Source organism: Sinocyclocheilus grahami, unplaced genomic scaffold, assembly GCF_001515645.1.
Source record: "Sinocyclocheilus grahami isolate Dianchi unplaced genomic scaffold, SAMN03320097.WGS_v1.1 scaffold182.1, whole genome shotgun sequence".
Classification (NCBI taxonomy): Eukaryota; Metazoa; Chordata; class Actinopteri; order Cypriniformes; family Cyprinidae; genus Sinocyclocheilus; species Sinocyclocheilus grahami.
This window is the reverse complement of record NW_015505361.1, coordinates 611,487-627,473: the sequence shown is the minus strand read 5'-3', so window position 1 is coordinate 627,473 and position 15,987 is coordinate 611,487. Positions and strand designations below refer to the sequence as shown.

Genomic DNA, 15,987 nt, shown 5'->3' with positions numbered 1-15,987 from the left:
GAAAGAGTGTTTCTCATCCTCTGTTTGATTCAGGTCACAGTGTTCGTCAATATCAAGTCAATACAGATGAATTCAAATGGTGTCTTTCACAATTTTCCTGACCTTTCACTTTCCTTTCTGTTGACAGCTGACACATTAATACCACTTTACCACAGTTATACTGTCATAGTTTCAGTTACTGCTTCTACAAAAAGTAGCTTACTTCGGTATTTTTGGGAAATAGTACCATGGTGTTTAGACACTGCTGTGACAGTAATATCAGGTTTGGTTGGAGTATCTTGGAGTATTTTCGGTTTACATCTAACTCTCTCTTTAAATAAAAAAATATTAAATACAAATATTTTACAATAACCCGGGAAAGGTGCGTTTCCGCGTTGCCATGGCGACCAGGGCCCGCCGTACCGGCGCGAGATTAGGCCGCACGCTGCCATTTGCATGCAGATTGTCCAGCTGGTACCTTGTCGTCATGGCGACGGCACACAGCATCCCAGCATCCCAGCATCCTCAGATGAGCGACATCACCCCAAACACACCTGACAGCGTTAGCAATCACACACACTTGTTCTTCTGTCATTTACTTATACGTTTCTATTTCCATATATTATATTATAATCATTGCTAAGTGTTCATCGTCTGTTTGATTACGTCTTTAATTGATTTTTACGGTACATTTCTGCCATATGTACATTAACTTGACATAGTCACCACTGATAAGCTACTACTAAATATATTTTAGAAACTTAATTTTCTGTAAAGCTGCTTTGCAACGATTTGTATCGTGAAAAGCGCTATACAAATAAACTTGAATATTATATATCCTTAGAATATTTTTAAATGTTTGATTTTATAGTGGGGTCACAGCGCCACCTAGTGACTAACTGCTACATGCTTATTCACTATGCTGGTACCTTGTCGTCATGGCGACGGCACACAGCATCCCAGCATCCCAGCATCCCAGCATCCTCAGATGAGCGACATCACCCCAAACACACCTGACAGCGTTAGCAATCACACACACACTTGTTCTTCTGTCATTTACTTATACGTTTCTATTTCCATATATTATATTATAATCATTGCTAAGTGTTCATCGTCTGTTTGATTACGTCTTTAATTGATTTTTACGGTACATTTCTGCCATATGTACATTAACTTGACATAGTCACCACTGATAAGCTACTACTAAATATATTTTAGAAACTTAATTTTCTGTAAAGCTGCTTTGCAACGATTTGTATCGTGAAAAGCGCTATACAAATAAACTTGAATATTATATATCCTTAGAATATTTTTAAATGTTTGATTTTATAGTGGGGTCACAGCGCCACCTAGTGACTAACTGCTACATGCTTATTCACTATTTACAGTATTTATTTTTTTGTAATTCTTTCTCTTTAAAAACGTTATTACATTATACAACATTTAATATTATTATACCTTATAAGGTAATACATGGTATATATTTATACTTTTATAAATTCATTAATCAGAGTGCAGGACTAGATAGTGAAAGCAAAAATGTACATATATATACACAAATAATCAACTCTTTATCATTCTAAATTTGTTTTTTATTTACATTTATATTTTAACCTTTAAAAAATCTTATTTTATATTCATATTAAATTCGTATTGCATCTTTTCCATTTTTATTTTTATTTAATATGCATCAAATTAAAGTTAGAGTCCAAGAATATTTTCATCACAGTACTTATGTATTTGAAACTACTGTGTGTTTTTATTCGGCAAGGTCAAATTTCCTCATGTCCAGAGTACAGTACTATTATCACTCTAGAATATTTGTATTAAAATGATATTAAATTATATAAAATATTGATATCTTAACTTATACCTATACCTGTAACCTACTACCTATAAAGTAAAAAATAAATAAATCTATAAATAAGGTCCAGAGTACAGTTCTATTATAATCTCAAAAATAAATATGGATACCTAATAAAAACAAAAATAAATCAAGACTTACAGGTTACCATCCAGAAATAAAAAATAAAAAAAAGTTTTAACTCTTGTAATTCAATAAAATAATATGTTATACAAGATATGAAAAGGTGGTAATAAAGTTATTAAACACAAACACGGCAGTTACAAAAGATCACCTGGACACTAATTAGTTCTGAGGTTTATTCGTCCCATTTCAATTAAGAATTTCAATTCATCAAAAGGCCTTATAAAGAGTTTATGGCTCGCAGAAACGCACTGATTGCTTACAGGAAAGATTCTCTTCTAAACAAATCCCATCAGTCCACTGAAAGAATCAGAATGGCGTCAGATCGCATCTTGGTGTGTTGTGTCGTCTTAGTTACGTCCTACTATTCACGTCACAGTTTAAGGCCAAAGGGTACGTGAACGTAATATCCGAAAATTTCAATTCCATTAATGCTTGTGGCAACACAAAAGATTGTAGCGCACTGATGTTACGTTGGGTTTCCGCCGTGTGGAGGGATTATGGGACAGAACGGACCTCAGGTGGTCGTTTCTTCATCTGAAATGCAGTCTCTTCATGCACAGGCATCCTTCATAGTACCTTAATCAATAGTCTGTTGCAAATCATGTTTCAATATCAAAAAAATGAGATCTTTCTGTCGATCGCAGTACAAACGTGTCATCATGTCACAATCTCAGCTAACCTATGACCCGGCGAACACACACACACACACACACACACACTATCTCACACACAAAAACTTAAACGTTGTAAAATGAACAAAAACCCCAACAAATACAGACATGAAAACATCAATCACGCTCCCATGATTCCAACACAAAAGCAAACGACAAAAAGAGCAACAGAAAAACTGACAGTGAGACCCAGAGAGGGTCAGCCAGGGGGAAATCCCCCATAATGCTTTGGGCCTGACGCGCCGTGGCCATTTGTTTCCAGTGATGTAGTTATTCATCAGAGCCTTTTCAGGGGCCACAGCGTGAGTGCAGACGCCGCTCAGACCCTGAAACAGCAGCACTAGAGAGAGAGAGAGAGAGAGAGAGAGAGAGGGCTCAGGGGGTCGGGGTGGAGGACAGGTGGGGCCGGGGGGTCGTCCCGTTGTCCTGGAGGGGCTAGCGGTTGTTTTTGGCCGCCTCTTTAGCTGCGATGATCAGCGGCGTGAGGCTGGACAGAGGCTTGGCCACTTTTAGGAACTGATGCTGCAGGGAGAAAGAGAGAGACGTCACTTCTGCTCACCGAAGCTGCATTTATTGCATCAAAAATACAGTAAAATCTGAAAAATTATGAAATAAGAAATTTTTACTTGAATATATTGTAACGTAATTTATTCCTGTGATGCAAAACTGAATTTTCAGCATCATTACTCTACTCTTCAGTGTCACATGATCTTCAGAAATCATTCTAATGTGGTGATTTGCTGCTCAAGAAACATTTCTGATTATTATCAATGTTGAAAACAGCTTTATATTTTTGTGGGAAAAATGATACATTTTTAAGGATTCTTTGATAATTAGAAAGTTAAAAAGAACAACATTTATTTTTATTTTCATTTATTTTTATTTCAAACAGAAATCTTTTGTATCAATTTAATGCATCCTTACTGTTCATTTCTTTAGTTCTTTTTTATAAACCTGTTTTAATGTAATGCATTAGTAAGCACTTAATTACTGTAATTTAATGATGTTTTCCTGTAAAAAGCAAAGTTAGGATTGCTCTTAATTTTTCTATAATTCCATTCCAGTTACTTCTGATGTAATTGCATTAAATACTGTATAGACTATAGAACAATTCTATGTAAAACAACAGTTAATTTAACAACCAATGTTAAAATTTATGTTTTTGATCTAACGTTCCTAAATAATAAATAGGCTTAGTATTTAATAAAGTAAATAATAATAAAAAATTAAAAACTTTCCTAATTGACAAATAAAAGTTTTTAATTTTTATATTGTAATAACATTAAAATAACAAGTTATTTGAAATGCACTTTTAAATCTTTTCATGCAAAATCCATTGCATTTCCTAATCCATTTGCCACTATTAATTTGTTAGTATGAAAAGTGGTTTATATGTTTTCATTTTTATTTTTGAATGAACTGATAAATTATTGTTTACTTTTCATGCATCACTCAAAGTCACTTTTTACTGATGTATATATTGATCTATTCCAGGTTTATCATTGGTAACTAATATTAGAACCATAAACAAAAAATGTTACTTGAAACAAACTGGTTCCCAAGGCAACATTTTCCATTTGAATTTAGTTTAAACTAAGCACTACTGGAAGCTAATTTCTTTAAGTCTAGGAGGAAAACACACACACACACACACCTGTAAGAGCTCCTTGGCAGAGCCTCTCTTCTCCACGTCCATCTCCAGACAGCAGTTTAAGAAATCCCGAAACACGGACGAGAGTTTCTCTGGGTTCTGCACCTCCGGCGTTCCATTGGTGGCGATGAGATACAGAGCCTGGACAACAGCAGGGGTTAAAGGTCACACAGAAATCATCAACATTAACTACAGCACCAGTTCCTTTCATTTCAAAAATACTGTTTCAAATGTTCCTGTAGACACTACATCATGATCCAATGTAAATCTAAATAAAATCATCCAGCGGTTTCTGAAAATATATGAACAGGCAAACTGTCCATTGTTGCCACTATATCCGACTACTGCTTCAGTTTTGTTTGCCACAAATGAACCTCATGTCAATAGGTTTAGCAAACGTATTAAGATAAAAGCCTTTAGAGCTGATGCAAGTCGAAATAAATGTTGTATTCTGTCCTCCCACAAGGTATCAATCGCTGAAATCAATGCAAACGTTCTCATCTATTGACATGAAGAGAGCATCTGAAGTCACTCTGAGCACATGAGGCCATATTTCAAATAATTCAGTGATCTGAAACAAAGGATGGATCTCATCATCATAATCTTGAGATCACAAGTGTATGTGAACCTGGTCGTATGCAACAGCATCAAAAGTATTGTCTGTATTGTCTTAACACCTTAAATGAAATTTGATTTCGTGTTTTTCATGTGCAATTACTGCAAAATACAGTTGTATCACCATGTTTTATTTTTATACATGGTACCACGGTAATACCATAGTTGTTGAAAACCCATAGTACTGCAAATAATACCATGGTTTATACATATATATATATATATATATACATATATATATGTATATATATAATGATCAAATACCATGATATTACCAAGAAATAGGAACTGAGTGTGGCTTAGATGTCTTTATTCTCACCCTCAAAGGGTTTTCGTTGAGGTACGGCGGCTCGCCCTCGATCATCTCGATAGCCATGATGCCCAGGGACCAGATGTCCACTTTGGGCCCGTAGGCCTTGCGGGTCACCACCTCCGGGGCCATCCAGTATGGCGTCCCAACCATGGTGCTCCGCTTGCTCTGTTCAGGAGTGATCTGAGCGCAGAAGCCGAAATCAGCTGACAGACAGACAGACAGACAGACAGAGAGACATGTTTAGACCGGCTGCTGTTAAATAAACTGAAAGCATAGCGGCAGATGCATAATCTGGACTCTCAGTCCCTCTACTGATGAAAAACATAAAACCACTGAGAAGCCTTTGCACAGATGAAAACATCATAGTCATGCTTACTTAAAATCATTGTCTAAGAAATGCAATAATTCAAACAGCAGTTTTGCTCTGTTCAGGAGTGATCTGAGCGCAGAAGCCGAAATCAGCTGACAGACAGACAGACAGACAGACAGAGAGACATGTTTAGACCGGCTGCTGTTAAATAAACTGAAAGCATAGCGGCAGATGCATAATCTGGACTCTCACTCCCTCTACTGATGAAAAACATAAAACCACTGAGAAGCCTTTGCACAGATGAAAACATCATAGTCATGCTAACTTAAAATCATTGTCTAAGAAATGCAATAATTCAAACAGCAGTTGAGGCCAAGATTTACATACAATCTAAAACCCAGAACAGCCCTAAATGTTTTGAAGCCTGAAACAAAATGAGAAGACAAACTCACTGAGTTTGACGGAGCCATCCATCCCCAGCAGAATGTTGTCGCTCTTGATGTCTCTGTGAATGACCTGACTCGAGTGCAGAAACTCCAGCGCTTGGAGACACTGCATGGAGAAGAACAGCAGAGTTAATAAAGCTAATTAAAGCATGCATGTTTCAGCAGGGCCATGCACAGGGGGGCTAGAGCCACTGCCCCCTTTGGGTATAATATGTAATAATGTAATAATAATACGCTCTGTGTTTTCCCGCCCGCTACGCTGCCTTATATAAGACCTTATAAAAGTGCTAACAACTTGTGCAAAATATCCACATTCTTAGAATTATAATGTCTAATCAAATTATTTAACCTAATATAAATATCTAATATAAATAACACCAAATTTGCTGTTGTTGGCACACTTTGTAGACCAAAAAAAAAAAAAACATTGCCTTTTTATATTAAAGTATTTTGTAGCTTGGTTTAATGACATCAAGCTCTATTGGAATTAACTGAGTCTTTTATTTTTTTATTAAGGATTGCTTTTGGCGAGTTGCCTATGCAGAGCGTTCCACATCATTCACTTGTGAGGTTCTGTTTCACTTAGGAGACAGCACGGCGGCTCAGTAGGTTTGGAAGTGTTGCACACTCACTTCCCGACAGACGGCGGCGATCTGCGCTTCATCCATACATGTCTCCGTCACCACGTCTGTCAGAGAGCCTCCAGCCAGATACTCCATCACCACCCACAGCTCGTCCCCCACCAGGTAACTACGGCAACAAGAGCGCATCGTCAACACTCGCCACATCGCTGAGTGATGCAGCAGCATCGCCGTGACAACAGAATCACTGGATGCTCCAGCTTCTATTAGTGCAGACGTGGAGAAATTCCCCATGGACACAGAAACGCATCAAAGCGGAACAGGAAAACATCTGAGATGATGTCACCTCAACAGCACTTGGTGGAATGATCTCCTCATCACCTAATTTTTTGTGACTTTTTTTTTTATTACAGATTCATATTCGTCTGATTTTCATTACCTTTAGAAACGTTAGATCATAAGATCACTTGTTTTTAAAGAAAATATATTTTCAATTATTAATTATTATTTTTATTTTTATTCATTATCATTTTAAATGTATTCCTTGTCTTGACTTATGCATAGTTGAGCAGATTTTGGAAAATAAAATATTAGTTAAAAATAAAATACAAAGTTAAAGAATAAAAGCAAATAAAAAATATAATAAAAATCTAACAAAATATATTTAAAAAACTATGAAAGAACTTAACAGAAGCTATAAAAAATGTAAAATAATATTATTAAATTGTATATATATATATATATATATATAAAACTAAACGTAAATATAACAAAAAACAAATCCAAAAGAAAAGAAAAAATAAATGTAAAAATAAAACAAAAATAACGAAAAAAAGAGGAAAATGTAACAAGAAATGAAAATAAAAATAAAAGAGAATAACAAAAAATTTAATATATCAAATACTAAATGGAAATATATATATATATACATACAGTGGGGCAAAAAAGTATTTAGTCAGCCACCAATTGTGCAAGTTCTCCCACTTAAAAAGATGAGAGAGGCCTGTAATTTTATAGAAAAATAAAGTGAATTCAAAGTTCAGAGAAATATTATTATTATTTATTTAAAAAATTAAATGCATTTTTTTATATGTATAAAAATAATTAAAATGAAATATTTTTACAGGAAAATAAGACTAAATACTGATTAGGAAATAGCTTAATCTAATGAACTGACCTGTCCAGGTAATTGACGATGTTGGGGTTCTTGTTTTCCCTCATGACTAAGATCTCGTTGATGATCAGCTCTTTCTTGGGCTGCTGCTGTAGGTTCATCTGTTTGATGGCCACCTGAGAGACCAACCATCAGAATAAAAGCTTTCAGACACACTTGACGATGAATCAGAGAGTTTCTGGATCCATTAACATGAGTGAGGATTGGCTTTGAGATTAGCTGTGTGTGTGTGTGTGTGTGTGTGTGTGTGCAGGTTCAGCTCTGAGGAATGTCATCAGATCAATATCACATGCCGGTTCCCTCCTGCATCCCCTGATTCACTGCCATCGATCAGGAGAATGTCGAAGTCTCTGTCGGAGGCACGTTAATGATGACGAGAGGATGCTGAAAAGACCGTCGATATCTCCAGTCCTCCAAATGGACACAAAATGCTGGCATATTTGCCATGCATGTTTCAGAAAATGTGCAAAATATAATCGCTAAAGTTAATAAAGAGGGTGTTTGGGTGATAAAAGGACATTGCTACAAGGTTGCTAGGGTGTCCAAAACAGTTGCTAGGTGGTGTCTAACTGGATAAAGGGTTAACTAGACTGTCTTACAATGGTGCATGCGAGTTTGAAAATTATATAAAGTGTAACATAATATATATATATATATATATATATATATATATAGTAGTATTAGTAAACAAAATAATAATTTATGCTGTATTTTATTTTATTGCAGTTGGAAATCAACTTGAAGTAAACTTAATTCAAAACATATTCTCTATTGTCTTATTATTTTATATAGAAAGTATATAAAATCAAAAAAAAAATATTTGATGTGTTTTATTTTATATTTTATTTAAATATATAAAACATTATTACTTCTAGTATTTTATTGCATTTGGAACTAAACTTGAAGTCAACTTAATTAAAAAAATATTCTCTAAATATATTCTCTTATTATTTTACATAATAAATTGTTGAAATCATTAGCCCACTGGTCAATAATAATAGTGATGGTTGCCTTATTAGTGGTGCTTGGTAAGTATTAATTTCAAGCATTATATTTGTTGCACACACATGATTTAACATGGATTATGTCATGCAGGTGCTGAATGTTGCTTTAACATCCATGAAGAAATGTTACAGTGTCATAGTGCACACTCTTCCTGAAGAAAACGCTCATCTAGGTGACGTACGTGTGAGAAACACTGAGAAACCTTCCCGGCTGGCCCCAGAGTCTCACCTCTTGTCCTGTGGCGATGTCTATGGCTGTGTAGACTGTTCCAGACGCCCTGATGAGGGAAGAAAATGAAGATGAGGATTGTTTAAAGATGGCATTAATAATAAGACGTCCATCATTAATCTCACCCCTGGCCAATCTTCTCAAATCGCGTGTACTTCTTCTTCGGGTCGCCCACGCTGACTATACTTCCTGTGGAGTGACGGTCACATGTTACAAAAGACAAAAAAGAAGATGTAGTGTTTCAGGGTTTGTGAAAGAGCTGCACAACTAGTCAAATTTATAATCAATACACTGATATGACCTTGTGCTACGGCGGTGTTGAAATCAGACAAAATAAAAGCTCAAGGATTAAGCAGACTGCATTAAACAATGGTATATGCAAAATTTAAAAAAAGAAAATACATAACATGTAAAATAAGTAAATAAATGAATAAATAAAGAAATATTGTTATACTGTAAAAAACTTTGATTATTGAGAATGAAAATAGAATTTTTGGTCTTTCTACATCAAACATTTTTAATTTAATTCAATGTGTTATTTGCTATTTTTTGTAATTTATTGTAAAAATTTACTAGCAATTACAGAGTAAAAAAAAAATGTTTCTACACAGTTTTTTTCTGTGTGGTAACAGAAAGTAATTTTTTATTTTTTTATTTTATTGCAATGAGAAATATAAACTTAATTAAAAAGTTGATATTAAGTTTGTAATAAAAATATATTTTAGCAAATATATCTTTTCCTTTAAAGACTATATTTTAAAAAAATGAATAAAAATTTATATTTTACAGGTAAACTAAACAGTATTACTACAATACTATTTTATGTTGCTTTTATTTAATTGAATATTAAATATATTATCATTATTATTATATTTTGTATTCATGTGTATGAAATATACATTAGCTCTGCTCAACTCCGTCACTTTGCCAGCGGTCTCTGTTGCTTGTGTTTTGCTGGAAATCACAACAGGCATCGCTTGCTAGTTCTTTTCCAATGCTGTGTTCTTTTAGTCTATTATTATGCTTCTGTTAAATATATATCATGTTGCGTGCGGTTTGAAATGGATGCAAATACTTGTCAAAATAAGTGTAATATAATTTCTGGAGCTTGTGAGGATAAACTGAATCACAGTGGTCACATATAAGAAGAGAGATGCTCAGCTATAAGATTGGATCATCTCAGTTACTCAAACAGTCATGAACTGAGACCAGACTCCAGTCCCACACATGCAAACGATCGCTTCCAGTCAAAGCATGTTGAGCAATGAGAGAGAGAGGGAGAGAGAGAGAGAGAGAGAGAGAGAGAGAGAGAGAGGGGGGGGGAAGGCCTCTAAACCTTTAGGAAAAGACAGATTTACAGGCAGTGAGGTAACGCAGGCTGGGAAAACACAGAAAGGAAGAAGGCCAGCGTCTTAAATTCAGGGAAAGACAGAAACATCTTCATTTTGACGTGTAACCCAGCAACTATAGGTTTTAAATGGAGGACGACAAATCTTTGGCCGAGAGGGGCCTGAGGTGACAGAGACACACTGGATGACTGCAGCAGCATCCCGTTCTTACCAGCTGAGGGCGATCTGAGCACATCTGGAGCGCATGGGGTTTTTAATAAGATACAGGTTCTTAGAAAGTCATGCATCTCTACAGCAGCTCTAACTAGATGACTGCCAATCATTTCATGCTAAGCAATAACAATGCATGTAAAATAAAACAATAATAATAATAATGCAACAAAAAATCAGCATTGCATGAATGACTCAATCAAGAGATACAAGCAGGTTTGAGTTTCTCCATAAAATAAACACATTATACATATTTGATATGTCAGGAATAATGTGCAGTCAGCCGGTCATTAACATAAAATAAACCTTGACGGGGTGATCTGGGGTTTATTTAGCAATAATGTCTTGCTGACTGCACATTATCCTGCTTATTACAGGGCTACTTACTAAATAAATAAATAATTGGGCATGAAATATTAATTTGTATGTCAATTATTATATCACATGGGGAGAAAAAGAGACCTGAAGAGAGACATGAAACTAGCACAGCCATGCCTTGGATGGACTAAATATATATACTCTAAATATAATATAAATGGATCATTAATGCACATTTATTATGGTCATCTGCCACTTTAAGATACACTAATCAAAACTTTGGGTCTCTTCTCACCAAGGTTGCATTTATTTGATCAAAAATGTTTAGTAAAAATTTAGTAAAATAGTGAAAAAAAGTGATATTATAAATGAAAATAAGTGTATTCTATGTGAATATATTGTAAAATGTAATTTATTTCTGTGATCAAAGCTGAATTTTCAGCATCATTACTCCAGTCTTCAGTGTCACATCATCTTCAGAAATCATTCTAATTTGCTGATCAAGAAACATTTCTGATTATTATCAATGTTGAAAACAGTTGTGCTGCTTCATATTTTTGAGGAGACCATGATACGTTTTATTTTTCAGGATTCTTTGATGAATAGAAAGTTCAAAAGAACAGAATGTATTTGAAACATAAATCTTCTGTAACATTATAAATGTCTTTACTCTCACTTTTGATCAATTTAATGCATCCATGCTGAATAAAAGCATTAATTTCTCAAAACCCAAATTTTGTACTGTACTGTATATCACTCACAACGGGCTCTACAAACACAAAGATGACTTCTGACCCTTGAAGGTTTGAGGTGTGGACACTTACGCAGTTTCTCGAGTATCTCCTCATCGGTCATCTTCTTCTTGCGTGTTTTGTCGGTGTTTTGTGGGGTGGAGGGTGGAGGGGTGTTGGTGTTGGTGGTGCTGGCTGTGGCGGAGGTGGTGGAGGGTGTCAGGGTGGGACTGCCGCCGTCAGCGGCCGTGTTAGTGATGGGCGACGTAGCGGCGTCTTTGGTGGAGAGCGGAGGAGGGAGAGGGTCAATAACGGAGCGCGTGTAGATCTGTGGGGTGGAGACACGTGTTATATTAGCAGCGGATGAAATAAAAATATATTTAATACATAAAATTAAATGAAATAAATTAAAACGCAAAAGAGAGGGAGAGAGAGAGAGAGAGAGAGAGAGAGAGAGAGAGAGGGGGGAGGAAAAGGCCTCTAAACCTTTAGGAAAAGACAGATTTACAGGCAGTGAGGTAACGCAGGCTGGGAAAACACAGAAAGGAAGAAGGCCAGCGTCTTAAATTCAGGGAAAGACAGAAACATCTTCATTTTGACGTGTAACCCAGCAACTATAGGTTTTAAATGGAGGACGACAAATCTTTGGCCGAGAGGGGCCTGAGGTGACAGAGACACACTGGATGACTGCAGCAGCATCCCGTTCTTACCAGCTGAGGGCGATCTGAGCACATCTGGAGCGCATGGGGTTTTTAATAAGATACAGGTTCTTAGAAAGTCATGCATCTCTACAGCAGCTCTAACTAGATGACTGCCAATCATTTCATGCTAAGCAATAACAATGCATGTAAAATAAAACAATAATAATAATAATGCAACAAAAAATCAGCATTGCATGAATGACTCAATCAAGAGATACAAGCAGGTTTGAGTTTCTCCATAAAATAAACACATTATACATATTTGATATGTCAGGAATAATGTGCAGTCAGCCGGTCATTAACATAAAATAAACCTTGACGGGGTGATCTGGGGTTTATTTAGCAATAATGTCTTGCTGACTGCACATTATCCTGCTTATTACAGGGCTACTTACTAAATAAATAAATAATTGGGCATGAAATATTAATTTGTATGTCAATTATTATATCACATGGGGAGAAAAAGAGACCTGAAGAGAGACATGAAACTAGCACAGCCATGCCTTGGATGGACTAAATATATATACTCTAAATATAATATAAATGGATCATTAATGCACATTTATTATGGTCATCTGCCACTTTAAGATACACTAATCAAAACTTTGGGTCTCTTCTCACCAAGGTTGCATTTATTTGATCAAAAATGTTTAGTAAAAATTTAGTAAAATAGTGAAAAAAAGTGATATTATAAATGAAAATAAGTGTATTCTATGTGAATATATTGTAAAATGTAATTTATTTCTGTGATCAAAGCTGAATTTTCAGCATCATTACTCCAGTCTTCAGTGTCACATCATCTTCAGAAATCATTCTAATTTGCTGATCAAGAAACATTTCTGATTATTATCAATGTTGAAAACAGTTGTGCTGCTTCATATTTTTGAGGAGACCATGATACGTTTTATTTTTCAGGATTCTTTGATGAATAGAAAGTTCAAAAGAACAGAATGTATTTGAAACATAAATCTTCTGTAACATTATAAATGTCTTTACTCTCACTTTTGATCAATTTAATGCATCCATGCTGAATAAAAGCATTAATTTCTCAAAACCCAAATTTTGTACTGTACTGTATATCACTCACAACGGGCTCTACAAACACAAAGATGACTTCTGACCCTTGAAGGTTTGAGGTGTGGACACTTACGCAGTTTCTCGAGTATCTCCTCATCGGTCATCTTCTTCTTGCGTGTTTTGTCGGTGTTTTGTGGGGTGGAGGGTGGAGGGGTGTTGGTGTTGGTGGTGCTGGCTGTGGCGGAGGTGGTGGAGGGTGTCAGGGTGGGACTGCCGCCGTCAGCGGCCGTGTTAGTGATGGGCGACGTAGCGGCGTCTTTGGTGGAGAGCGGAGGAGGGAGAGGGTCAATAACGGAGCGCGTGTAGATCTGTGGGGTGGAGACACGTGTTATATTAGCAGCGGATGAAATAAAAATATATTTAATACATAAAATTAAATGAAATAAATTAAAACGCAAAGTAAAATAAAATCAACAGATTAAATACATTTTGATTAAATAAATTAAAAAGAGTGAAATAAAATAAACAAATAAATTAAATTAAAATAGAAAATTATAAATATAAATAATTAATATAAAAATATATTTATAAAATAAAAACATTAAGGAAATTAATATAAAATAAAATTATAGAATAAAAATTATATATAATAAAAAGAGTGAAATCAAATAAAAAATAAAAGTAGAAAAATAAAACAAACATTAATTAGGTTAAATAAAAATATATATAAATATGCATACACACACACACACACACACTATATATATATATATATATACACATACATACACATGTATATATATATATATATTAAACAAATAAACAAATAAATTACATATATAAAATAAACCATAGTTTCCAGTCCAGATGTTTAACCACTAGGACACACAGTATCAGACCACATGGGGCCCAAACGGAGCGATGGATGATTCCCAAGACATTCTGGGAAAGGACAGGCCGGCTGGTACCCACAGACACAATAAAACACGGATTCCAGCACAGCTTGGTCTGAAGTGACTCAAGTGAATGTAATTCTCTCCTCGGACCTTCACAAGCTGAACAAAACCCTCAAGATTTCTGCTCTCTGGAGCCTCTGTGCTTAATCTGCTCCAACAGAACCAGATCGCTGTGACACATATTAAGTTTCCTGCTCTTTTCTTAGAAGATTACTTTACAACGCTGGGGTTGAGCTTGTGTTCTTTAATTCATTTTGGAGACAAAAAACAGAGCATAAACAAGCAGCCAAAGAGCTGAAGTGTGCAGTCATGTGTTGATTCACTACAGTGAGAGCATGGAAACTGTACAGCAGCGTCTGTCCTGATACTCACTCAGAGCCGCCAGCATCAGCATCACACATTCACAGAGAGTGCCGTTCTTTACTATTAACCTCCGAACAAACACCAGCTTTGTGTGCGAAGGGTTGATTAAACACCAGTACAATATGAACTGAGTGACATCTTCACCACAACATGAAGACATAAATAAAAATACATTTGTCTGAAAAGTTTTTTTTTAAAACTGAGACAAACCTTATTTTTAACCAGTTTTATTTTGAACCAAAACTACTCAAATTTGTTAAAACTGTTTTTGTTAACTGAAACAAAGCTGAAATAAAATAAAATAAAATAAAAAATAAAATAAAAAATGAAATGAAATAAAAGGAGTAATTTTTTTTTTAGAAATGCTGCCTTGGCAACTAAACTAAACTAAACTAAACTAAACTAAACAAAAAAATTAAATAGGAGTAAAACTGAAAATAAAAATCTTAACTTAAAACTAATAAAGCTCATTTTAATTTAATTTACGTTAAACTAATTAAATTAAAAACTGTAATAAAATAAAAACAGTTTATTGTAGTTTAATGTAAAACTAAAATGAAAAACATATATAACACACATACATACATACATACACTGTATATACACAAATATACATACATATACATACATACATACATACATACATACATACATACATACACCTGTTGTATGTATGGTACACCTGTTCAATTGCTTGGTAACATAAACCCCCCCCAACCCGGTACTAGCAAGGTGTACCTAATAAAGTGGCCAGTGAGTGTATATATGCCAAAAGCACATGACAAAATTAAAACAAATTTAATTGAAATTGTAAACTGGTGAAAGCTACTTCAAAAAGGTATTCCAAATAGTAATAATAATAATAATAATAATAATAATAAATAATAATAAAATAGTATTTAAATAATACTAAAATAACAATCTTTCTAACATTCAAAATGAAGTGCTCGCATTGTAATTTGTTCTGCTTGGAAAGATTAATCAAAATTAATTAAAAAAAATAAGTCCTTCAGGGATTACATTTTTGATTAAATAAAAAAAGTCCCAATACATTTTCGCAAAACATATTTGCACACTAAGCCATACTCAAACATTCCAGAGTTTTTTCTCTACTTTTCTCAGAACCAAGATTATTGTTCTATATTTTTTCAGTGACTTATGTTCTGAGTGAAATTTTCAATATTTATCCTGTGTTTTCCCTATAATATTTTATTCTAATTTTGGCATTTTTTAGTAAACACTGTAGCATGAGCTCAAAGTTCACAGACATGCCCTACAAGACTCCTGTGTCCACTATATCCGTAAAAAGCAGCGTCATGCGTGTGTGTGTGAGTGAGTGAGTGAGTGAGTGAGTGAGTGTGTGTGTGTGTGTGTGTGTG

At 34.8% G+C, this 15,987-nt stretch overlaps 1 protein-coding gene across 4 annotated transcripts in view; it reads right to left on the bottom strand.

Moving 5' to 3' along the window:
* Positions 1–2,075: 2,075 nt before the first annotated feature.
* pak1 (p21 protein (Cdc42/Rac)-activated kinase 1) overlaps positions 2,076–15,987 on the bottom strand; it is a 59,233-nt gene continuing 45,321 nt past the window's right edge. For 3 of the 4 annotated variants that reach the window (XM_016284386.1, XM_016284385.1, XM_016284387.1), the window contains exons 7-16: positions 13,423–13,657; positions 12,282–12,305; positions 9,089–9,152; positions 8,964–9,012; positions 7,734–7,846; positions 6,608–6,725; positions 5,982–6,081; positions 5,226–5,422; positions 4,295–4,432; positions 2,076–3,162 (exon numbers count right to left, since the gene is read on the bottom strand). In XM_016284386.1, coding sequence (XP_016139872.1) covers positions 3,076–3,162; positions 4,295–4,432; positions 5,226–5,422; positions 5,982–6,081; positions 6,608–6,725; positions 7,734–7,846; positions 8,964–9,012; positions 9,089–9,152; positions 12,282–12,305; positions 13,423–13,657 — 1,125 coding nt within the window. In that variant the 3' untranslated portion in view covers positions 2,076–3,075. The remainder of the gene's footprint in view (positions 3,163–4,294; positions 4,433–5,225; positions 5,423–5,981; positions 6,082–6,607; positions 6,726–7,733; positions 7,847–8,963; positions 9,013–9,088; positions 9,153–12,281; positions 12,306–13,422; positions 13,658–15,987) is intronic. The other variant, XM_016284388.1, reaches the window with a different exon arrangement.